The sequence below is a fragment of the Schistocerca serialis genome, chromosome 2 (genome assembly GCF_023864345.2).
Source record: "Schistocerca serialis cubense isolate TAMUIC-IGC-003099 chromosome 2, iqSchSeri2.2, whole genome shotgun sequence".
In the NCBI taxonomy this organism is placed as follows: Eukaryota; Metazoa; Arthropoda; class Insecta; order Orthoptera; family Acrididae; genus Schistocerca; species Schistocerca serialis.
Genome location: NC_064639.1, coordinates 900,889,267 through 900,915,498, shown reverse-complemented (window position 1 = coordinate 900,915,498; position 26,232 = coordinate 900,889,267). Strand labels below are relative to the sequence as shown.

The 26,232-nt window shown below is 41.8% G+C and overlaps 1 protein-coding gene across 1 annotated transcript in view; it reads left to right on the top strand.

Annotated features, from left to right (window-relative positions):
• LOC126458244 (protein O-mannosyl-transferase TMTC4-like) overlaps positions 1–26,232 on the top strand; it is a 148,038-nt gene that overhangs the window by 15,188 nt on the left and 106,618 nt on the right. The window contains exons 4-5 of the mRNA XM_050095143.1: positions 4,970–5,149; positions 10,759–11,064. Coding sequence (XP_049951100.1) covers positions 4,970–5,149; positions 10,759–11,064 — 486 coding nt within the window. The remainder of the gene's footprint in view (positions 1–4,969; positions 5,150–10,758; positions 11,065–26,232) is intronic.

Genomic DNA, 26,232 nt, shown 5'->3' with positions numbered 1-26,232 from the left:
TTCTGAGTCACCTCCAAAAAGTATTGCACAGTTTTCTCCTGTTCTCCTTAAAGTTTGCAAGAGCTATAATTTCTTGGTAGCTTTCTTCAGCTGGTGTTATGACACCTTCACAGCTTCAGTGTTCTGTATCTCATGATAGTAGTTCAACATATAAATTTCTTGTGCAACAGCCCTTTTTACAGTAAAGTGACAATACACACGTGATCTTATTTTGAAATGAACCTTCAAGGCAACTCTAGGCACAAAGTCTTGTTCACATTTGGAGATTACATGCCTCCTACTATACTGCACCAAGAATGAAGATTTACTCTTTTTTCTCCAATACACAGGTGGTTGTGTGTATATATTTACTGTGGTTACAAAGAGTATTCAGAAAGATGTTACTGATTTTTAAAAAAGTAATTAAAAACCTTCATGCACATACAGTGAAAATCATGAGGGTGGTGCAGAACTTACATTCAGCAGTTTGTCACACACATTAGTAGATAAGCAACAATGTATGTAAATTACCGTAGGTTAACGTAGTGGAACAGTGTTCTTTCTGGTGACTGATGAGTCTTTTATAAGTAAGCTTGGCTAAACACTCATCCACACACCACGCCTGTGCACATAAATTATGATGGCAATGCACCTATATGTCTGGTCAGAAGTAGCCAATGACAAGCTCTTAACCAGATGATGTCTACTATTTGCTTGCACTATGACTAGTATTTCAAGACAGCCCTCCATTATAAAAAAGTTCCTTTTCCCACATTTGAAGGAAATTGGAAAATATAAACTTTAATGGTCAGAATTTACACACTTATTAAAATATTCCTGGCTATTATGCCATGGTTGGATGAATTTCTTTTTGATACCCAACAATTCGATTTGATAAGAGTCAGTTACTGGCAGCTACAAGTGTGTAATATGGAAGGCCATAGAGATTATTAAACACACCAGTAATTTTAATCAGTAGGAGAAGGGTGTGACAGCTAAATGTTTTCTGGGTACTGGTGTTGAAGAATGTGTCAGTCTTCCACCGTGGTGGACAACAGCAACTGACAACAGCCAATTGTGCTCAAATGTGATGTCGTGCCTCTGCGCAAGAGCATGCAGAAACAGAATTTTACTTCAGATAGTGAAATGTGAGATGTCATTCTGGGAATGAGATGTCACACTTCCTTGCTCTTGATCGGCTGATAAAAGATATTGAGTTAAGGTGGTTAATAAGTAGGAAGCACACCACTTTTGGGAGGTGTTTTTTGTAGTCTGTGCAGATGAGAGTTGTACCAATCCTGTGCTATCAGCGAGGGGGGAGGGCTGTGAAAGGGCACCTCCTGGGTGGTGTTGCCTGCTCTGTGGTGCCACAGGTGAAGGGAGAGAATACGATATCCATGATGTCAAAGAAGTGCTTGCCAGTGAACAAATGATGCTGAAGTATATTTGTACAAATTATTATTGTTGATCTAAATGATTAATGGAAATTTCATATAAAGATGTGAAACAAATACTAACAAAGAGATAAAGGGGCTGGCCAGTACTTACCTCAGCTCAGTACAGCCGATAGATACACAAAAAACAGAACCGAAAATTTACGTTTTGTAACATGCGCGTGGGGCACACAATACTCATTAAAGCCTGTACTATGGTAAGTGAGTGGGGTTTACCTTATGAGACAGGATTTTTGTATAGATATTGACCGCGTGTACCTGAATGGAGGCAAATCAGACTTACACCCACTCGGTAATAACAATGATACGTCAAATAAGTCCGAAATACAACTACACGTCAGGACGGACAAAAAGCAACACAGAAGATACTACCAATTTGTTAATAATACGGTCGCCAGCCTAATTAGGCATTAACTGAGTTTCTTCCCTGTACAAGTTGATGTATATTCATGCAAAACAACACGTAGTAACATTGCATAATATAGTAAATTTTATGACCAGAAAATCTATTGAACTGATAGTTTCACTTTCTGTACTGATATGGAAAAACCATGAATACGTAACACTACACTATATATCTAAAAACAAAGATGATGTGACTTACCAAATGAAAGTGCTGGCAGGTCGACAGACACACAAACAAACACAAACATACACACAAAATTCAAGCTTTCGCAACAAACTGTTGCCTCATCAGGAAAGAGGGAAGGAGAGGGAAAGACGAAAGGATATGGGTTTTAAGGGAGAGGGTAAGGAGTCATTCCAATCCCGGGAGCGGAAAGACTTACCTTAGGGGGGAAAAAAGGACGGGTATACACTCGCACACACACACACATATCCATCCACACATATACAGGCACAAGCAGATAGGAAAGTTCTGGTAAAATTTAAGTTGTTATTGAACAGTATGGAACAAAAGTAACACTGGTCCATACGAATGCAGTACTAAAGGTTTCAACCTGTTTGTATCGATGCGACGGTTGGCGGGCGGCGAGATGGCGAGGCACAAAGCACACATACAACCACAGCTATGGCTCTTGACGTATCGGCACTTTATTTCTTCATAGCGTCGCAATACTTTTCCATTTAGTACCTATGGAATTTTGCCGTGCTGTATGGGCATTGGAACGGCATACTCGAGGCTCAATGAAACTACGTCTTCCAGGAGAGCCTCCTCGATCCAGAACGTGTTGCTCAGACGAATGCCAAACTCCAACTACTACTACTGAGCCCGTTGTGCCGCGCAGTGCCCGTGTGCATTTTCCCGCGCTCGCCTGTCATCCACCTTTTACCACTCCCTTACAGACAGGGTATTCACCCGAGGTTTTGCATTCTACATATCCTAATACATTGCCTACGTATGGACCTGACGCGCAGTTACAATTTTAAACATGTTACAACAGCTTCAACATTTGTTACATTTCAATTCTATTACAATATTGCTTGACATTTGACATAAACATTAATTTTCACATTGAAACTCGTTTACAGTTTTATTAACACAATGGCATGAAACAAGAAAACAAATGAAATCAGAACATCAATTACTCAAGTTTAACGAAAAATCAGATGGAAAAAAAATATTATTTATATATACAATAGTACAACGTCGTCGTTGTTACAGTTTCTAGCTTTCGGAACAAATGTTCCTTCATCAGGGAGGAGAGAGGGGTAAGAAAGGGAAGAAGGGAAAGTGGATTCAGTTACTCACAACCCAGGTTATGAAGCAACAGGGAAAGGAAAACAGGGAGGGTAGCAAGGATGGAGGCATGGTTGTCAGAGGGAAGCCAAAGATATTCTACTGTAAGTACTGTGCCAGCTTCAAACCAAAGAGGATGCATACAGAAATAAAGAGGTATATAGTATAAAGATAAACACAGCTATGTAGAATGAAAAGATGCGTGAATGGCTAAAGAGGAAAGGGAAAGAGGAGAAGACTGAAGAGTAAATGGGAGTGAGGTTGTTTAACGTAGGTTCAGTCCAGGGGGATGGCGGGATGAAAGGATGTGTTGGAGTGCAAGTTCCCATCTCCGTAGTTCAGAGGGACTGGTGTTGGGTGGGAGAAGCCAAATGGCACATACGGTGTAGCAGGTTCCTAGGTCCCTAGAATTATGCTGGAGGGCATGCTCCGCTACTGGGTATTGAACATCTCCTAGGCGGACAGTTTGTCTGTGTCCGTTCATGCGCTCAGTCAGTTTAGTTGTTGTCATACCGATGCAAAAGGCTGTGCAGTGCAGGCATGTCAGCTGATAAATGACATGTGTAGTTTCACACGTGGCCCTGCCTTGAATTGTGTACGTTTTACCAGTAGCGGGGCTGGAGTAGGTGGTTGTGGGGGGATGCATGGGGCAGGTTTTGCAGCAGGGTAGAGAGGGTAGTCTGGGAATGTTGTAGGGTTTGACAAGGATGTTACGGAGGTTAGCGGGGCGACGAAAGGCAACTCTGGGTGGTGTGGGGAGAATTTTGTCAAGGGATGATCTCATTTCAGGGGTTGACTTGAGAAAGTCATATCCCTGGTGGAGTAATTTGTTGATGTATTCGAGGCCAGGATAATATTGGGTGACAAGGGGGATGCTTCTGTGTGGTCTGGGGGTAGGAACATTGCTGTTGGACGGGGAGGAACGTATTGCTCAGGGGATCTGTTTGTGGACAAGGTCTGCAGGATAGTTGCGGGAGAGGAAAGCACTGGTCAGGTTATTGGTGTAATTGTTGAGGGATTCGTCGCTGGAGCAGATACATTTGCTACGAATACCTAGGCTGTAGGGAAGGGAGCGTTTGATGTGGAATGGATGGTAGCTATCAAAGTGAAGGTACTGTTGTTTGTTTGTGGGTTTGATATGGACAGAGGTGTGGATGTGAGCTTCAAGAAGATGAAGGTCAACATCCAGGAAGGTGGCTTGTGTTTTGGAGAAGGACCAGGTGAAATTCAGATTCGAAAAGGAGTTGAGGTTATGGAGGAAATTAAGGAGTGTTTCTTCACCATGAGTCCAGACCACAAAGATGTCATCTATAAACCTATACCAGGCCAGGGGAAGCAGCTGTTGGGTCTTCAGTAAAGCCTCCTCCATGCGGCCCATGAAGAGGTTGGCATAGGACGGAGCCATCCTGGTTCCCATGGCCGTTCCCCTGATTTGTTTGTAGGTCTGGCCTTCAAAAGTGAAGTAATTATGGGTGAGGATGAAGTTGGTAAGTGTGATACGGAACGAGGTTTTTGGAAGATCTTCAGGTGGGTGTTGAGAGAGGTAGTGCTCAAGGGCAGAGAGACCACGGGTATGTGGGATGTTTGTGTAAAGGGATGTAGCATCTATGGTGAGAAGAAAGGTTTCAGGTGGGAGAGGAGTGGGAATGGATTTGAGGCGTTCTAGGAAATGGTTTGTGTCTTTGATGTAGGATGGGAGTCTGCGGGTGATAGGTTGGAGGTGTTGGTTGCGATTTAGTCACTGAAAATCAGCACTCATTGCATAACTCCCACTGTTGCCATAATGTTAAAAACCTTGTTTACTATTTCTTCAGTTGCTAAATTATGAACTTTTCAGGTTGCAGGTGTTGTGGGAAGAGCTGATTTACTATGTGCTGTCTTCTTCCTTCTATCATTTCTGATGTACTGCAGAGCAATTCACTATAAGAGTGAGACTGAAAAGCTCTGGGCCCTCTTTGTCAGTATGGTTCTTTGCTGTATATCGATGCTCTGTAAGGAACAAGGCATCACAGTGCTTGTAAGTATGCAGTACATCGGAGAATATTTTTTGGAACTGGTGTAGTAAAAAAAAAATCCCACATGCTCTCTCTGTTTCTGTATAGTGTATTGTACAAATCTATTTATGTAACAGTAATAATCGTACAAGGAGAGATCCACAATGGTGGGATCAATTTTTTTGAAATCATCTATACGGTGATGTAGTTTAAGCCCCAGGGATCAAACCATGCCATCATTTACCCTGGTGGGCCCTCCTTTGCAAATAATTGGCATAAGAAATTTCTGAATTTCGATTGATGTTATGCAGCTGCGAATAAGTGATATGTGGCAGATCGGTAGCACAGTGTAATGGTTAAAGTTCTTGCCTCCTGTGCAGAAGGCTGTCATTTTGAAACTTGTGGGGTGCTGTCTGGATTTTTATCTCTAAATCTTTGTTGAAAGGACTTTGGCCATTATTTTTATTCAATTAATTGGGTTAAATGTATTTTTTTTATTTGTGTTTCTTTGCCACATCATGTCAATTAACTTTTTCAATTGCTCTTATTTTTGTTCCGAAAATTTTTGTCCACTTGGAATCTTTGTTCATGTGATTATAATTATTTTTATTTATTAACTTCGATTAGATCTCTAGCATTTTATCATCGTATATTTTGCCCATGCTATTGCATTCATTTTTTCTAGTCCTCATTTTGCTTGAATTTCGTTTCATTTATAAATCTTTCTTTCATTAAATATTCATCTGTGTCACTTTGCCCATAGTGAAATAAGATCTAATGTTTGTGTGATGATTACCATGCAAAAAAATGTACATATCTCAAGGAAAAATACATTCTTGATGCCACTGCACAGTCATTATAAAGAGAATATTGCGTGTTTTGCTTTTTAACGTATGCATTGGCATTTCCATATGTTTAAATATTATGATAGATAAATAAGAAAGAATTAAATTCACATGAGCAAAGATTCCAAGTGGAAAAAGAATGATAGGAAGAAAAAATTAGAGCAATTGAAAAAGGTAATACAGTGGTTAAAATGAAGTGAAAAAGGAACCGAAATAAAAAAAATACATTTTACTCAAATAATTGACTAAAAGTAATGAGAAAATGCATTCCAATGAAGATTTAAAAATAAAAAATTAAATAGCTCCCCATGAGTTTTGAGTCAAAAACCTATTATGCAGAAAGCCAGAACATTAATTGTTATTCTGAGCAACCAATCTGATACATATCCTTTTTTCACAAAGGTACAAAATCACACTACATTCCTAAATTTTTGTGTTGATAACTTGCAAAGGAGGGCCCACCAGTATGAAGGGCTGCAGGATGTCATACCTGGGACTTTAACCTACATCACCATATACCTTTGGTTTTTCTCTCAAATAGCTGCACAGTTGATGCTTGCCCTTACTCTAGTTGAAACTTCAGTATTCATGTTTAATTATTCAATTTCTACTCAACCAAACACAATGTTGAGTCTGAAAGAAAACTGAGTGCGTTAATGAAACATGGAACTCTGGAATTTCAGGATGAAAATCACACATAAAATAATAAAGTTTCTGATGATTTCCCAGGAAGAATTTATCAGTAAAATTCATCAACAAAGCCTGAATTTGTAGCAATATTAGTATACATAAAATGAATTTGTTCATATTGTTAATATTTGGAGCCAGGTACATAAGAATAAATGTTACCTCTTGCAACATTTTGTAGCAGAGCATTTGAGGGAAGAAACAAAAACCATAGTATAAATGAAGGGCTGATCAGAAAATTGATAGCAAATCAAGTTAATGACATCAACAAATACCAAAAAAATTCTCATAAACAAAATGGATAATAACAAAGAGGCAATAACAAAGCTATAAAGATGAATACTGTGTACTCCCAAATGTTGATCTGAGCTGCTGGAACTGGCAGTCATGTGCTTGTTAAGTGTGCTTGTGAGTGTGTATGAATGGTGTATGTTTCTCCATTGCTAATGAAGGCTTTGGTCGAAAGCTTTGTGTAAGTGCCTTTTAATTGCGCCTGTTTGCATCTTAGCATGTCTTCTATATGGTAAATAGCAATCTATCTTTTCCTACATTATAAAAAGATAGCAGTTCTTTTCGGGATAAATGAAATGAAATGTTCATATGGCGTTATTGGCTAGGAAACCCCATCTGGGGCTGTTCAACCGCCGGTGCAAGTCTTTTCATCTGATGTCACTTTGGTGACTAGCACCTAAATGATGATGATGATGACAACACAACAGTCAATCCTCGAGTGCATAAAATCTCCGACCTGGCAAGGAATCGAACCGCAGCCCCCTGCATGGCAGTCAGCTGTGCTGACCACTCAGCTGTGAAAGATGATTTGTCAAATCTAAAGTTTTTTTAAAGAAGCTGTAGTGTTGATATACTAGCTATTTCGTAATTCTTGTGAATATCATTACAACAAAGCTATTTTGGCTCACGATGATGGCCCTTTTTGAAGCCTTTAAACAAAGCTGCCTCTTATGCTCTCATTTGTCTGAAAGCCGATTATAGCCCCTTTTTGTAGCTCGGACAAATCATTTCCTGTCTGTACCTATCCACCATCTACATCTATACTGTGCAATCCACTGTGAGCTGTATACTTACAAACAACTTTCCGGTCACCATATAGACAATGGTGGAAAAAAAATCATAACACCAAAAAAATAATTAATGTAGAGTAATAAAATTTTTGGAATAGAATTGTCTTGGTAACATATTTAAGTGATTAACATTGCAAGATCACAGGTTAATGTAAGTGCAAGACAAACCATTTTAAATGTGAAATGCTGGCACATTAATAACTGCTGTAACATCAAGAATGTTGAAAGCATGCATGCAAATGTGCATGCAATATGTTGTACAGGTACTGGATGTGGGATGGAGTTCTATGACTGTTGCACTTGGTTGGTCAATACTGGGACTGTTAGTGCTGTTTGTGGATGATGCTGGACTTATCGTCCAATGATATCCCATATGTGCTCAATCGGAGTCAGATCTAGTAATTGAGCAGGCCAAGGCAACATGTTGACACTCTGAAGAGCGTGATCGGTTACAACAGTAGTGTGTGCCCAAGTGTTATCCTATTGGAAAACACTTCTTGGAATGCTGTTCACAATAGGTCGAATCACCAGATCGACATAAAAATTTGCAGTCATGCTGTGTGAGATAACCACGAGAGGGCTCCCACTGTCATACGAAATCACACCCCAGACCATAACTCCAGGTGTAGGTACAGAGTGTCCAGTAAGCAGACAGGGTAGTTGCAGGCCCTCAACTGGTCTTCTTGTAACCAAGACACAGCCATCACTGGTACTGAGGCAGAACCAGGTTTCATCAGAAAAGGAGATAGACCGCCACCCTACCCTCCAATAAGTTCTCACTTGACACCACTAAAGTCGAAAATGCATGCAACAGTGGAATGCGTGCAACAGGGCATCTGGCTCCGTCTGGCTCAGAGCTGAAACAGTTCGTTATGTCACTGCAGTGTCAGCTGCTACTGAAATTGCTGCTGCAGATGCAGTGCAATGAACCAGAGCCATACACTGAATGCAGTGCCCTTCCCTCTCAGTAGTGTCACGTGGCTGTCAAGAGCTCGGCACTCTTGCAACTATACATTTTCATGACCACTGCTGCCAGTGCTCATGTGCAGTGGCTACATTCCTGCCAGATCTCTCTGCAGTATCACAGAAGGAACATCCAGCTTCTCATACCCCAATTACACAACCTCGGTGAAACTCTGCCATCTTTATGTCACCTTAAAGGCATTTTTTACTAATATCAACATACCGTGTCCCATCTCAAAGGAAGTAACACTCACAACCATTACAGTATGTGTTTAAAGCAAACCTGACTGGCATCCTCATAGTGGCACTGCTAGCACCACTCTTATGTGACTGGCAAGAAATTAGTATAAGACATCATATGTCCGATGTAGAAATAACGCATGCAACTTTTGTTTATGTTTCAAAATTCCTTGTTGGTGCTGCATTTTTCTTTCTGTCAGTGTATTTTGCCATGGAACGTGATATGTTACACATCAATAGTTACGTGCTGCAGAAAATTTGGGCCATGTCACAAGAATGTGACCTTACAGAGTAAATAAAGAAACTGGAGCTCTTTCAGTGAAGCCATTTGCTTGTTTATCTTCTCTCTAACCTACTGGAATCTGTTCTCCCTAGTAATGCAGATGGACCATGGGATGATGGTAAGAGTCTACCATGAGGTTTTAGTTTTCTGGTGTGTCTGAATTTCTCTCCAAAACATTAAAAAGAGGAGGGTTAGTATATGTGAAAGTGATTGGGTAATCTTTTTGTGTGTATTTGCCAGTCACTTTATGTGAATATTTTAGTTTTTTAATGCAATATCTTCTTGTGTCAGTGTTAACAGCTAAATTGATTGCTTCATTATTTAGGGAGTGCTTTTCTAACACTTATCTTATTGTTTGGCTGCTAATAATTGTGGAATTATGTGCTTTCCATCCATTTGCCATGTTTTTGTGAGAAGGAGCAGTGTGTGTCAAGTTGTTGCATCACATGCAGATCAACTAGAGCTGTAAGTATGTGTACACAGATTTTTGCAAAGAAAACTGATATTATCATTTGTTCTCTTCACTGAATTATTATTTTTATACCAATTTCAGCTATAAATAAACACTAACAATAACTATATTTTCACTCACATTTCTCTCCAAGATTAGAAAGTAGCATAAGACTCATCCTACATGTGCGGGTTATCTGACACTATAGGGTGCAGTCAGGATGAGTAAGGGACGGTGGATGTGATGAATCTTAGGGTGGCTCTCAAAGAAGCAGGTTGTTTTCAGGTAAATAACTGTCATTTGGCCATCTTTTTCTCATAATTTCCACAACCAGTTCAACTGTCACTCAGTCTCTGGTGACTGTTTGGACTGGTCCCCTTGCAAATGGTGACATGTGAATATAAAGGTTACAGGAAAGGCTTTGAGCTCAATAGAAAAACTTTCATCTACCTCATCAGTTCATGAATGTACCCATTTCCAAAGACACAAATCACATTGACAGAAATTACATAAACTGCAGTAAAAACTGATAAGAGCTAGACTTTTTTTTTTTTTTTCTTTCCCACTGCTGAACAAATCAGAAAGGCAGCTCTGTGATACTTGTCACATTCATCAAATCACACATGTTGCTATTTACAAAGAATAAATGTAATTATGGAAGTGGAAATCAGCCTTGAAACAACACAAAAAAAGATTTTGTAATACCAAAAAACATGCCACATGTTTCCTTTGCCTCTGTAAAGCAAGGTAGGGCAATGACCATGGGATTCCTTTGCAGCTAACCTGAGAAATCTTCATCAAACAGGAAGGGAGCAAGTAGTATCCAAAACTAGAATGTGGATAATATTGGCTAAGAATGTAGTGATAGCAAAACTTCATTGACTCTCTTCCTCTAATAAAATATTTAATTACAGTTCACATTACAAAAAAATTATAATAGTTGTAGTAAATATTTACAAAACCATGTACAAAATATTTCTATATTGTGCATCATATCAACATAAGCCATGCCTTTGTGTACTATTATGTGTTTTATTTCAATATTTGTTACATATCATACTCAGGATCACTGGTTTTGCAGGGTCTGTGCAGCTTGTACGATGTAATAGAAACAGCTAAAATTCTTCCTGTGGATGTCATATCAAGCTTGGCATGTAAAATCAGTGCTTTTCAGAAAAGTCAAGAGGTACAAGTGGAGACAATTGGTTTAGATGAAAGAAAAAGCAGCTCTAATGGAAGAAGCAAGCATTTGTTAAAGAGACATGCTATACTGTTTGTCACAGGAATTTTGTTGTTACTGCTCCGCTGGAAAGTAATGGGCTCCACTCTTCCAACATTTCAGAAGTCAGATAATCCGGCCTCATTTGCCGAAAGTTTTACAGCCAGGGTAAGGACATTAAAACTTTGATTGTGAATGTTAATTTGTGGAAAAGTTAAGATGAAATGAAGATAATTTTCAAATCGTTACTTGCATTGTGTATTGTGAAGTAAATATTCTGTAACTCTTTGTTAAAGTTTGCATTTTTACCAAATCATTTGGATACAAGGAGAGAAATGCCATTTTTAAGATTCAGTGAATATTAATGATTATGAGATCATGTCGTGCTGAATGGTACCAATCGCTCCAAGACGGTTTTAGGGGTTACAGGGAAAACCTAGTCAAGAACTTAAAATCCTCTTGAGTAAGTGTAAATACAAATCTCAGCAGTGGAAGCAACCATTTTGCTTGACAAGAACATGTCAGAAACAAAAAAACTATACAGTTTTTTTTAGAGACATCACCTACCAAGTCATGAAAAGAATGCAGCTACAAGGCACTAGGTAGTGCACAAATAGATAAGGAAAAATCGTTTAAGAACATTAACTGCTTTTCAAAGGACTAATGGTATGACACTAATTAATCTCATTAAAGCCAGCTGAAGTTTATGTCCACCTTCAAGAAACTCCCCAGGAAAGCTAAAACATAGATGCTGCCAAACCTGATATTGTCCACAGTTCTTAACGCAGTTCACTTATTTCTCAAGGTTATTTTAAAGAAATCATGGTTGACAAAGTAGTAAGAAGTAAAGTTCATACCACTATTCCTGCAAAGTCAAGCTACAGGGGATACCCCAGTAAGAATATATAAGGCGAAAGAAAACATGTAATATAACAGAAGCTAAGCATCACACAGAAACCAAACATTTTTGGGAAGAAATTCTAGGGATTGAACTATGAAACTTGCAAAGATTATCCACACACAATCAGTATGGCACCAAAGATGGTGTTTAGCCAAGCCAAAATTAAAAAGAAATGAAACTGAGGAACAGTAAAAGAAAAAATGATACTGTGAAGTAAATATAAATTTCCAGAAAGAGTGGACACTGTAGTCAATACAAGAAGAATTGTAATCAAATTAATAAAGAGGACTTCTGCATAATCACAATGTATTGAAATTGAGGACAATGTTTTAAAGAATAAATTGTAATGTAATTGCATATAAAAAGAAAATCTACTGACCAGTAGGCAACAGGAGAATACATACATAAATGTATTGAAATTTACAAGTTTTGGGAGCCAATGGCTTCTTCTTCTGGCAGAGGAGTAGAGTGGGAAGGAAGGCAAGACAGAGGTTACTTACAAAACATCGTAAATGAGTAATAAAAGTGTAAATCTAAATGCATTGTATGTGGTAGAAGTGGGGGATGAGAAAAAATAGACAGGTTAGAAAGTAAAAGATATAGGAAATGAAAATAGTTCCTAAGAAGAAATGCTGGGTCTGAAGAAATTAACATAAATTAAGGCCACATTGGGGGCAAGAATCAAGGACATGTTACACTGCCAGTTCCCACCTGTGAAGTTCTGAGCACTGGTGTCTGGGTATGCCATATGTTGGGAAACAGGCACTGAGATCATGACTGACATGTTGTAGAGCATGCTCTGCAACAGGATATTGTATGTTGCTAGTATACACCCTCTACCTATACCCATTAACCCTAACTGATAATTTGGTGGTAGTCATGCCAGTGCAAAAGCCGAACAGTGTGTACATAACAGCTGGTACATGGTGTGTTGTTTCACATGTAGCCTTCCCTTTGAGACTGTATGTTTTGCCAATTACTGGTATAGGCAGTGGTAGATGGGTAGCATAGGGTAAGTCTTACAGCAGGGATGGACACAGGGGAAGGAGCTGTAGAATAGGGTCTGACAAGGATACTGCAGAGATTGGAAGGGTAACGAAAAACTATTTAAGGTGTGATGGGAAAAATGTCGAACAGAATGGATCTCATTTCTCGAGACATGGTTTTAGCAAGTATTAGCATTGTCAAAGTAGGTGGTTTATACATTCAAGGCCAGGATAATACTAAATAACAAGAGTTGTTCTCCTAAGTTGTATTTTTGGAGGGATCAGCAGTACCAGGAATGAATGTGATGGCCCAGGATATCTGCTTTTGAACTAGGCTGGTGGGTTATTATGTCCAGTGAAGGCTGGGGTGAGAATGGTGGTGTGGTGCTGTAAAGAGTCTGCATCTGAACAAATATGTTTGCCTCAAATGCCAAGGCTGTATGGGAGGAAACGCTTGGCATGGAAAGGCTGGCAACTGGCAGTATGTAAGTATTGTTGTCTATTAGTAGGTTAAATGTGAACTGATGTGTGTAGCATAGCGTGTGGCATAGGATTTGGAATAGGACCATGTGAAATTTAGGTGGGAGAATGTATTTAGAGATTCCAAGAATTTTAACAGGCCAGAGTGACTGTGAGCCCACATGGCAAAGATGCCATCAATGTATCTAAATCAGACCAGGGGCTGAAGGCTTATGGGTCCTTGGTAAGCCCCCTCCAAATGACCCCTGAAAAGGTTGGTGCAACAAGGAGCCATCCTAGTTCCCATGACTGTTCCGCTGATCTATCAATATGTCTGCCTCTCAAAGGGAAAGAAGTTGGGCACCAGTGGTGACAAGCAAAATGTGTGGTGAGACTGGGATAGGCACAGATTTCAGATGATCTATAAAATGATTGTGTCTTTAATCTAGGAGGGATGTCTTTGTTCTATAGGTTGCAGGCATTGATCAACTAATGCAGATATGTCTTTGGTGGGTGCTTTGAAGCCAGCAATTTTGGGACAGGCAGTGTCACTGGATCTGTGGATCTTAGGAAAAAAGTAAAAGATGGGAGTGCATGGCTTTTGTGGGTGTAAGAAGTTCTATGGATTGACACGTTAGTCCTTGTAAGGGGCCAGAGGTTTTCAGAAGGGACTGTAGATCAGTTTGTACCACAGGGATGAGATCGTGATGGTACATGCTGTACGTAGTGATGGCTGACAGCTGGTGTAGACCCTTGCTTGCATACTCCTGTTCATCAGTACCAAAGTGGTGAATCCCTTGTTCACCAGAAGGATAAAGATAGAGCCATCAGTTTTTGGGGAATGAAGAGCTTGGAGTTTTGCAGAGGATAGATTAGGAAGGGTTGTAAAGCCATGCTAGATAAAAGGAATTCTTGCAAGGCTTGTAAGGGATGATTTTGAGGTAGTGATGGTGGATTAATTTGGGATCATAATCAGACTGTTCAAGGCAGGGTTTAATGTCCGGTTTGCTGTTTCAAAGGTCTTGTGATTGGGTTGCAAAGTGATATTTCCAGTTGACTTTACATGTGAAGGAAAGTAGGTCCTTCACCGAAGCAGCACCATTAAACCAGGGTTAGGGCTGAAAATGAGAACCTTGGATAACACTGGTTATTCAGGAGGGGAGAAGGCTTAAGATGAGAGGTTGAGAAGACTGTAATGTTGTGGCTGGTTCTTGTGATTGTGGGCTATTGCTCTCAGAGGCAGCGGTGGTGGCTGGGCGATGTTAAGAAGGTTGGGCAAGCCCAATTTGTTGGGGATGACTGGTGGTTGATGGTGTGGCTGTTTAGGGAGTTAGTGAGGAACAGGAGGGAAACTCCATGTTGAAATAGTTTAGCAGAAGGTGGGAAAGCTTTTTGAGATGAAGTCTAGCCTGTTTTTGCAGTCTGAAGTTGGCCTGGTTGATGGATAACATCCAAGGAAAGATGAGGGACAGATAACTGCAGGATTTTGTAAAGGCAGAAAGTCTGGTGGTGTGGAAACTGACAGATGAGGTGTATAGGGACAGATTAGTTAGGTAAGTGCAAGAGAGAGCTTTATTTGAAACTGTAAAAGGGGCTTTGTCAAGTAGGATTACATCCAGAAACAGAAACTTTCAATTTTAGGCCTTTGATGGTAACTCATAGGGACAAGCAAGTTTCAAGAAACAAAATGTTGGGCCTTATTTTTGATTGTTCAAAAGCATGTTTTCGAAAGGACCATATGTAATATGTGATGGGATTCATCATAGCAAGAGAGGAGAGTTTGGAGTGCTAGAGAAGGTGGGAGCAGCAAAGAAGAAGCAGAGGAGGAAACAGAGAGAAAAGCAAGGAAAAAAAATCAGAAAAATTCATATGGAAATTGTGAGGGCAGACAAAGGTTAACAAGAAGTAATGAGTGGGTAAGGAATTTTCTGCCAGAATGTTAGCTGAAGTTATCTGCCTCTCATGTTTCCTTGGATGGTATCATCTGTCAAGCCAACTTCAAACTGCAAAAACAGGCCAGACTTCACTTCATAGCACTCTCCCATCTTCTCCTAAACTAACTCAACAGTGGTGTGTGCCTTCCTCACTCACATCCTTCCTATAAAGAACCAAACCGTCAACAACCATTCCTCTCCTACAAACCAAGTTTGGCCAATCTTCTTAAAATCCCCCAACCTTCACCACTGCCTACCAGAACAATGATAACTCACGATCGCAAAAACTGACCACAACATTACAGTCTTCTCAACCTCTCATCTAAGGCCTCTCCTCTCCTGAATTATCTGTATTATACAAGGGTCTCGCTTTCAGACCTAAACCTGTATTTAATCATGCAGCTGAAATTGAACACTGGCTTGAACAGTTCAGACAGTGGTCCCAACTTGATCCACAGTCACTGCCTCAAAATGATCCCTTAACAAGCCTTGCAAGAATTCCTAACCTCCAGCATTCCTTCACAACCCTTCATCAGGTCCCTAAAATGTGACTCTATAAAGTGTGCTCTGCAAAACTCCAGGCTCTTCATTCCCTAAAAGCTCATGACTATCATTATCCTCCTGGTGGCCAAGACATGTATCACTGTGGTAATTGACCAATGGGAGTATGTAAGTGAGGGCTTACACCAGCTGTCTGCCACCTCTACGTACAGTATCTGCCATCAAGATCCCATCCATGTGGTACAAACTAACCTGCAGTCCTTTCAAAAAACCTCAGACCCCTCACAGGGACTAACACCTCAATCCACAGAACTTCTTACCCCATGCAAACCATGCACTCCCACCTTTCACTTTCTTCCTAAGATCCAATACCCAGACACCCTGGTTGTCCCACAATTTCTGGCTTCAAAGCACCCATCAAAAGTATATCTGCATTAGTTGGTCAATGCCTGCAACCTATAGTACAAAGACTTCCCTCCTACATTAAAGACACAATCATTTTCTGGATCACCTGAAATCTGAGCCTGCCCCAGTCCCACCACACACTTTGTCTTGGCCACTGAAGACACCTCCCTCTACACGAACACCCCCAAGTGCCTGCTCTGTCTGCTGCTGAGCATTTACTCACCCACCTGATTCCAAATGTATGACACCCATCCTGCTTGCCTTAAATGACTTGATACTTACCAACAACTACTTTAACTTTGATGGGCAGACATATAAACAGATGAGGGACAACATGGCAATAGGAACCAGGATGGCTCCTTTATAAGTCAAACTTTTGATGTGTCACTTGAGGGCCCCTGGTTTGCTTTAGATACATTGATGACAACTTTGCAATATGGACTCATAGTCAGGCAGACCTGTTGGGTTGGGGTTGTTTGGGGAAGACCAGACAGCGAGGTCATCGGTCTCATCGGATTAGGGAAGGACGGGGAAGGAAGTTGGCCGTGCCCTTTCAAAGGAACCATCCCGGCATTTGCCTGGAGTGATTTAGGGAAATCACGGAAAACCTAAATTGGGATGGTCAGACGCGGGATTGAACCGTCGTCCTCCCGAATGCGAGTCCAGTGTGCTAGCCACTGCGCCACCTCGCTCGGTGCAGACCTGTTAAAATTCTTGGAATCTCTAAATACATTTTTCCACCTAAATTTCACATAGTCCTATTCTGAATCCCATGCCACTTTCCTTGGTGTTGACCTCGCCCTCACTAAGGGTCAGCTACTCACTTCAGTTCACATTAAACCTACTAGCAGACAACAGTACTTACATACTGACACTTACCATCCTTTCCACATGAACTGTTCCCTCCCATACAGCCTTGGCATTTGAGGCAGGTGTATTTGTTCAGATGCAGACTCCTTACAGAAACACACCACCGTTATCACCCTAGTCTTCACTGGACATAATAACCCCACCAGCCTAGTTCAAAAGCAGATTTCCTGGGCCATCATATCCATTCCTGGTACCGCTGATCCCTCCAAAAAACAGCTTAGGTGTACACCTCTTGTCACTTAGTATTATCCTGGTCTTGAATGTGTTAACCAGCTACTTTGACAAGGTTAAGACTTCCTAAAATCATGTCTTGAAATGAGGTCCATTCTGTCTGACATTTTGCTTACCGCAGCTGGAATAACTTTTCATCACCCTCCCAACCTCTGCAACATCCTTGCCAGACCTATTCTATGGCCTCTATCCATACGTCCATTCCTGCTGCAAGACTTATTCTATACACCCACCTACCATCACCTATATCCACCCTGTACTGGAAAAACATGTACTGTCAAAGGGAGAGCTGCTTGTGAAATGACACATGTTGTGTATTGGCTGTTAAGTAAACACTGTTTAGCTTTTACATTTGCATGAATACCACCACGTTATCAGTTAGGATGAATGGGCATAGGTAGAGGGCGTATACTGCCATAACACAGTATCCTGTTGCAGAGCGTGCTTTACAGTATGACAGTCGTGACATCAGTGTGTGTTTCACCACATGTGGCATTTGGATTATTCCCCCAGCCACCAGTTTCTCAGAATTTTGCAGACAAGAACTGGCATTACAACATTTTGTTGGTTCTTGCCACCCACCTGGCCTTAATTTACTTTAATTTCTTCAGTCCCAGCATTTCTTCTCATTAACTATTCCTTTCTTCACACCATTTTAGTCTTCTATATCCTTCATTTTCTGACCTGTCCATTTTTCCTCGTCCCCCACCTCTAGCACATAAAATGCACTTAGCTTCCTGTTCTTATTAACATGTGCATGATGATGTGTCAATAATCTGTTTCTTATCCTACCCCTCTTTCATCTTTAAACTCTTAGGGTTTTAAATGTCTCCTCAACAGTCAGTCTTTTCTTCTCATCCTGTCTGGTAAGTTTCCCCTGGCTCAGGGTTCTGAGCACCTTTTCCAAACTCTCCCCTTTTTGCCAGATGAAGGAGCCACTGTTTCCGAAAGCTTGCAGACTTTGAAATTTGTATGTGTATCTTCACCTGTCACCACTTGCTGAGTAGATGTTTTATCCATACAATCACATTACATTTTAAAAAACTGATTTTTTTCATTGCTATAAAGAATAATTTGTGTAACTTCTCTACGACATTCAACAATGACCATTAAAGAATGATGTTAAAGGCCACTGAGCACCAAATATTCAGAGATGAGTGTAGTGGAATCAGTCTAATTAATTGTGAGAACTCTGAAAAAGTCGGAAATTAACAATTTAAACATATCTTTTGACCGGACCACACCTAGAACATTAATTACCTTAAAATTAGATCACATTAAAACTGATATATGTCAGATGAACAAGTTTCATCCACAGGCACGCATAATCACAATACCTCATTGCACTGAATAGTGGCTATATATAGGTAAAAAAAGTTGTCTTTGTTTACTTCCTTGGCAGTCCTCTTGTCAGCTGCAATCTCTTTCATGGCCAAACTAAACTAACAGAGCCACGGTGCTTATAGTTGAGCAGATGTCTAATATTGAATTAAAAGTGCTATACTTGAAATGAGGATTGTTGACTAAGGTACTATATACACCAGCAACAAGAGATATGGATAGTAAGAAGTTCTTGTAGAATAGAACATACAAAATGAAACAGAAACAAAGAAAAAATATGTTGTGTGATGTTATTTTAATACCTGTGCAGAATGACTGATACGAAATTAACAGATTTTCAAATGTTTTTCTAGGAAGATGATGACAACCTCCATTAAAGAGTGGAAGAAACATTATGAAAGACACAACATAAGAGAATAAGATGTGGTAAAAATGGAGATTAAGAAGAATTTTGAAAAATGAAGGGATCCATGTTAGGAATAGAAGAAGATAGGCACAAAATGGTGCTATGTAATGAAGAAGGTATGCAGTGAGAGAATGCAGGACTACTGGAGGACGACAAGGGAATGATAGAAGTGGAATCATTGAAATTCTGTGATTGGAGGTGTTGTGTTCTGCTCTGAACAAATGAAACAGTCAGTTAAATGAACAGTCAAATACCCAACACTTCATTGAAGCAAACAAATACTCTTAACTGTAGCGCTCCCCTACCTTGGCTATGTGAACATGTCTGAAATTTTGTTATGCAGTTGAATGACTTGATGTTCAAATACACAAAAGGCAGCCGTAAACACTGATCTGAGTCAAAGTACAGGTCTACAGATAATGAATTCTGAATATTTGCTGCAGCTGTGGTGGATATGTGACCATTGATGACACTCAACACATTTAAGATGGAACTAGATTTGACTCAGCAATTATACAACACCACTGTCCTCTGGAGCCAGAAGCAGTACATTAGGGTTTGACTGCACTCGAGATACACAACTTGAAGACAGAGCAGAATAGAACTGGCTAGTCTTGTTCTATATGGCAGTGTTTGAAGAGTGTGCCTTGGCAGTGGTGCCTTGTAACTATGAGAGGTGCTGCTTACTGCTTCTTCCTGATTGGTACCTGTATATGCTGTTTCGGTGTGCAGCATCTGTGCTGTGATTGACTGTTGCTTTACCATGGTTGATTATTGATGACATTGCAAGAAGAAGGTCCAAATGAGAAGAGAGTAATGGCAATGGATATTCACTTTCGACCAAGAGCCACACATTCATCAGTGTTAGTATGTTAGTCATAATGACAACTTGCTGTGTTGTAAATGGCTGTCACGACAATCTGACTTTCACTGAGAACTTTCCACGTGCTGGGAAACAGTAAACAACCACTAGCAACAATAAGGTTACAGCTCTTGTGTAGTATTGTAGGAACAGTGAAAGGGTATTGCGTAGTTGTCATAGAAATTTTATTTGAAATTTCATGCCATTCTTTATTAGATATTTGTGCCAGAATTTGTAAGGAAGTAGAAGTACTGAGAGAATGTTGTAGGTATGTCATTGTTGAAATAGTTATTCTCAAGAAAAGGACAAACTGTGGTTGCATATTATTGGATGTATAGTGTGTGCCTTTGAAAGAGTTCTTACTAGTAAAGGGCTGGAGAAAGTAGTGACAAGAAAATGTATAAGAAAGCTTGGCTGTGGATGCTATCCTAAACCTGTGGAGTATATAGCAGTGGCATGAATCAAAGATACATAAAGGCTGTGAGTAGCTTGTATGGAGGTTTGGGAGGTGACAACACTGTGTCATGACATAAGAAATTTATATCCATACCAGAGAAATACACTGCTTTGTTGTTAGATGGTTAAATAGTTCATTGGCAATGTTAAAGAGTATATTTATGAGCCAAGTCCTTGTCTGAATAGATAATTTACTACAACTGCTGAGTTCCAAAAGAAGGAAGTGTTTAACCCACAGAGGGTGACAGCTCTCATAGTGCTAGCACTCTAGGTTTAAATCAGCTGAACTTTATAAACAAAGTGATGTGTTGTAAGACAGCTTAGATCTAGATAGTGTAAATATCAATAATTTGAATAAATTTAGTGGCTTATTGTTCTTGAGCTTTAGTGAAACTCTCAAAGTGGGAATGAGAAGTTTAGCATAAGAGGGAGCTTTAAACACCTGTCACTCAAAGTCAAAACAGTTATTATTGAATATGAATTTAAGATTTGTGGAAAGGATATCACAGGTTGTGGAAGTGTTCAGTGGTAGGCCAGCTGTGCATGTGAAGAATGACCCTGTGGAGAGAAATCGGACCACAGATGATGGCCAAGCTGTAGTGTAGGAATGATATGACTACAGGTTTTGATCGGAATATGGTTAGGTGATTAGTGTCTGTAATATATAAATGGTGATGATTTTATTGCCTGTTTAGTATCATGACTTTAATAGTTTTTCCAATGGAGCACCAGTTATCTAATACAGTTGAGGGTGGAAGATGTTCAGATAACTGATTTTTTTTTAAGATATCCAGTCATTTATGAAAACATTTTGTACCTTTGGCCATAGGAATATGAAACAAAGAAACACAAAATTAAACACAAAAATGTACATTTATATCTTGTATCATGTGTCTTGCAAATAATGCAGACTGTTAACTACACATCCTGTTTGAAAAGTTCAAAATGGGCACTAAAATAGGTCTACAATTTAGTAAAAGGTGTACCCTCTCTCTCTCTCTCTCTCTCTCTCCATTTACTGCCAACCTATTTCACGTTGCAAGTCTGAACAACTGCTTCTACACAAACCACATACTTAACCAAACAATAAATGTGCTGCACGATGTTATACTAAATAAGGCACTTAATGTTCTACCAACATTGCAAATAAAATTTTATGTGAAAATTATTTTAATCTATTACCAAAGCAAAATTTTTCTTCACACTCACACATGAGCCTCCTTCAGAAAAGCAATGCAAACACAGTCATAACAGTAATGTATAATCACAAATATCTCTAATAGCTAATAGGAAAACATGAAAAATTAGCTCGCAAAGCCATCTCATGACAAGGTGTATTGATGCATTGGAACAACTGTAGGTACACCATGCTTTACGTGCAAAATTTTACCTTCTTTCTCATATTACCACCAACCCTTTCCTTCGTAAGGAACTGCCAGCAATTTGAGATAGTACTTTCAGTTCAGAATTCTTCTTACTTAACACCACTGTGCTTAAGATCGGAAGTTGCAGTTTGACATTAACAAGACACATTTTCTTGACTACCTGATAAGGTCTTTGTTAACACAAAATGAACTTTTTAATTTTTTCTTTCAGCATCAAGGGTTAGATAACATTACTCATTGCCTGATTTGGTACTTGGACAATTTTTCCTTTTTGTTGTGAGTCCCGCTCTTATTCTAGAGCCGTTGCACTGATCTTTGTAATCTGGCACCAGATATTTTAAAACTTTTCAGCAAAGTTTCAAACAAACAATATATTTTCTCCTGGGGTAGGTTTGCATAATTCAAAAGGGGAGGGCATTTTTTTGGCCAGAACAACCTCATACAGTGGTAAGACCATATCCTCATGGACTTTCAAGTTACATTCTGCTACTACATTTGGTAGTAGAGTGTCCCAATCATTATGACTACTATTTACATGATAACATAACATTTCTCTATTGTTCAGTGTGACCTTTCAGTCCTGTTATTTGTTTACGGGTATAGTGACATCTTTATGCGTAATAGTTGACACAGTTACTTCAGTAACTCAGACATAAAGTTAGTGGCATGGTCAATTAACACAGTCTCTGGTGCTCCAAATTGTGTAAACATTCACTGACCATAGCTTATGCCACCATTTCTGCCTGTTGATTTGGCATGGTGATGACAGTCAATAAATGTGAGAAATAATCACTTATATTTAATCCATATCAGTTCCCTGGTGGTGTTTGTGCAAAGGGTCCAAGAATGTCCCTTCCAGTCATTTAAAATGGTCTATCCACCTCAGGTAACCTTTGTAATGGGATTCACTGACGACTCAGCTTGTCTCTTCGAGCACAGTGAATGCAGTTCTACATGAAACCCTCTACATCTTGCTTCTTGTTGGCCACCAGTAATTTCCGGAAATAGGACATTCCGTGGCACATCATCCACAATGTCCTGCCAAAATGGAATTCTGAGCCTGTCTCAGAACTTTTTTTGTAAACTTACTGGTGCATCTATGTGGCAGCCGGACCTTGGTTGCATGTACAGCACTCTATCGTCAGAGCTTACAAGTTGGGTCAGTGGCCTGAGTCTGCAACATTCTTCTGTGCTTACCCCAATACATTCTACTGCAGAGATTTTGCTACTAAGCTCATCCATTTCTCCCCCTGCGGGTTCGGGGGTACGAATAGGCCCGCGGTATTCCTGCCTGTCGTAAGAGGCGACTAAAAGGAGTCTCAAACGTTTTGGCCTTAATGTGATGGTCCCCATTAGGGTTTGACCTCCATTTTTCCAAATTCCACAGAAGTACGAGCCTTTTGGGGAAGGACACCTTACGTGGTGCACCATCAGTCCTCTGTGCCCTACGACCTTGGCACTCTTGATCGTCTTTGCGTCGTACCTGCACCCTCCATCCCTCATTTTGGGCATAGACACCTGATGTATTGTGTAAGTACCGCCCTTAGTGCGTCACCACCAGCACCTACGATCACTATGGACTACCCATGGCACCCAAAATCCAGCACGGTAGCCAGCCCGTTGTGGTGGGGTCGTCATGTACCCTCTAGGTTGTAGCCCCCTGACAACACAGGGATCGTACTGCCGATGCCTGAGCTGACACCTCCCCACGTAAGCCAAGGAGTAGATGCTCGTCTCTCTGGGGCATCGGGACTCCCGGCAACGGCCATCCTGCCAGGTGGCCTTTGCTGTGGCTGGGTGGCGCCCGTGGGGAGAGCCCCTGGTCGGAGTGGGTGGCATCGGGGCGGATGCCCCGCAATGAAGCGGGTGAAATCTCAATCTGGTGGTCGTCCGACCGCCAATGTCTCTAAGCGTGGTAAGGTGGAATTTAACGCTGTGACATATAACCCGAAGTCGTTCCCTTCCCTAGCCACACCATGGGAGGAACGTAGGGCTGCAGACAGACAGGAGCCGTATTCGCCACGATACCTTGTATGCAGCAGAACTGATGGGGATTCGTTTTTGGGGACTAAGCCTCTTTTCTTCGTGCACAATCTCGAAGATAAGTTTGGGGAAGTGGCATCTCTTTCCAAAATGAGGAGCGGGGCCATTTTGATACAAGCAGCTTCATCTGCGCAGTCCCAGGCATTACTCGCCTGTGAGAAGCTCGGTGACATCCCCGTCACTGTCACTCCCCATAAGTCCTTACATTTGGTCCAGGGGATTATTTTTCATAAAGATCTTCTGCTACAGTCTGATGACGAGCTACGTGAGAACCTGGCACGACGAGGTGTACACTTTGTCCGTCGTGTCTTTCGGGGGCCGAAGGATAATAGGGTCGCTACCGGTGCTTTCATCCTGGCCTTTGAGGGCGACTGCTTGCCTGAGAAAGTCAAGGTCATGATATACCGGTGCGATGTCAAGCCCTATGTCCCGCCCCCTATGCGATGCTTCCAGTGCTGGAAATTCGGACACATGTCCTCCAGGTGCACTTCCAGCCCCTCGTGTCGTGATTGTGGATGACCTCCACATCCTAATGCTCCATGTGCTCCGCCTCCCACCTGCGTTAACTGTGGGGAGCATCATTCTCCCTGCTCACCAGACTGTGCAGTCTATCAACGAGAGCGGAAGATACAAGAAATTAAGACCTTGGACCGTTTAAGTTACCAAGAGGCGAAGAAGAAATTAGAACGACTCAACCCCACACCTATATTGAGGAGTTATGCTACTGTCACACTGCCGCCACCAGCTCCTGCACAGACTCCCTTCTCTGTTGGCCCACAGAGAAATCAGGTAACGTCTGCCCCACCGCTGGGACAGGCCGCTCTCTCTTCCACTGCTCCCAAAACACCGAGTTTGGGAGCAGTGCGCCCCAAGCAACCGGGGACGTTGGTCCCCACCTCTCAGCCGGAGCGGCGACAGCCCTCTCCGGCTCCTCAGCCGGGGAAGCGACAGCTCCCTCCGGCTGCTCAGCCGGGGACGCAACAGCCTCCTCCGGCCTCACTTGTTCGGAAGGGATCCCTTGGGGGCGTCCCTTCCAAGGACTTCCCCAGTGTCTCACAAGACACTAGCCAGTGGCTGAAGAAGCCACCAGCTGCTGGTCGAAGGGCTTCACGCACTTCCTCTGTTCCTGATGATGCGTCAGGAAAGCCCTCCCAGCATGACAACCCTCCTCCCAAAGACAAGAGAGAGAAAAGGAAGCTCTCCAAGAAGGATAAGGACCCAGTGGTTCCCGCACCAACGCTCCCTGTCAGCTCAGCCTCTGAGGACGAGGTCGAGCTCTTTGCGTCCCCTGATGACCTGGATCTCGCCGTCTCCTCAGAAACGATGGCCGTAGTGACGTCCGTCGCTCAGTCGGTGGCAGCATGTGACCCTGCCAAGTAATTTGCCTTTTCAGTGCCTGCATGCCCCTACCGGACACGCTTTGTACAATCCTCCAGTGGAATTGTGGCGGTTATTTTAGCCATCTCCCTGAGCTACGACAGCTCCTAAGCCTGACACCTGCTTTCTGCATTGCCCTCCAAGAAACCTGGTTCCCGGCAATGCGGACCCCTGTTCTTCGTGGATACAGGGGCTATTACTGCAACCGTAGCACTTACAATTGTGTGTCAGGTGGAGCCTGCGTGTATGTCCTTACCTCTGTATATAGTGCTCCTGTGCCCCTTCAAACATCATTGGAAGCTGTGGCTGTCCGTGTAAGGACTACCCAGGACATAACCGTCTGCAGTGTCTATCTCCCTCCAGGTGGTACAGTCTCCCTGACCGAAATGGCTGCGCTTGTCGCCCAACTTCCCACGCCTTTTCTTCTCCTGGGGGATTTTAACGCCCACAATCCCCTGTGGGGTGGAACGAAGGTTACTGGCCGAGGCAGGGAGGTCGAGAATCTCATCTCCCAACTCGACCTCTGCCTCTTAAACTCTGGCGCCGCCACACATTTCAGTGTGGCGCATGGCACGTTCTCGGCCATAGATCTGTCGTTGTGCAGCCCAGGGCTTGTACCATCGGTCCACTGGAGAGTCCACGAGGACTTGTGTGGTAGTGACCATTTTCCGATCTTCCTTTCACTACCACAGCGTCACTCCTTTGCGCGCTCGCCTAGATGGGCATTTAGCAAGGCAAACTGGGACACGTTCTGCTCTGCTGCCACTGTTGACTCTCTCCCCCATGGTACCATCGATGTGGCGGTTGAGACACTGACTGCAGCGATTGTTTCCGCTGCGGAACGTACCATTCCTCGTTCGTTCGGGTGCCCCCGGCGAAAGTCGGTGCCTTGGTGGTCTCCAGAGGTCGCTGCCGCCATTAAAGAACGTCGGCGGGCTCTTCAGCGACATAAGCGGCACCCGTCTTTGGAGAACCTCATTTTATTCAAACGTCTCTGTGCTCAGGTACGGAGGCTTATCAAACGGCGGAAACAGGAGTGTTGGGAGAGGTACGTTTCCAACATTGGTTCCCATACTTCCCCCTCCCAGGTGTGGCTGAAGATTCGGCGCATCTTTGGATTGCAGTACTCTACAGGTGTCCCAGGGCTTACCATCAACGGGGCAGTATCCACCGATGCCG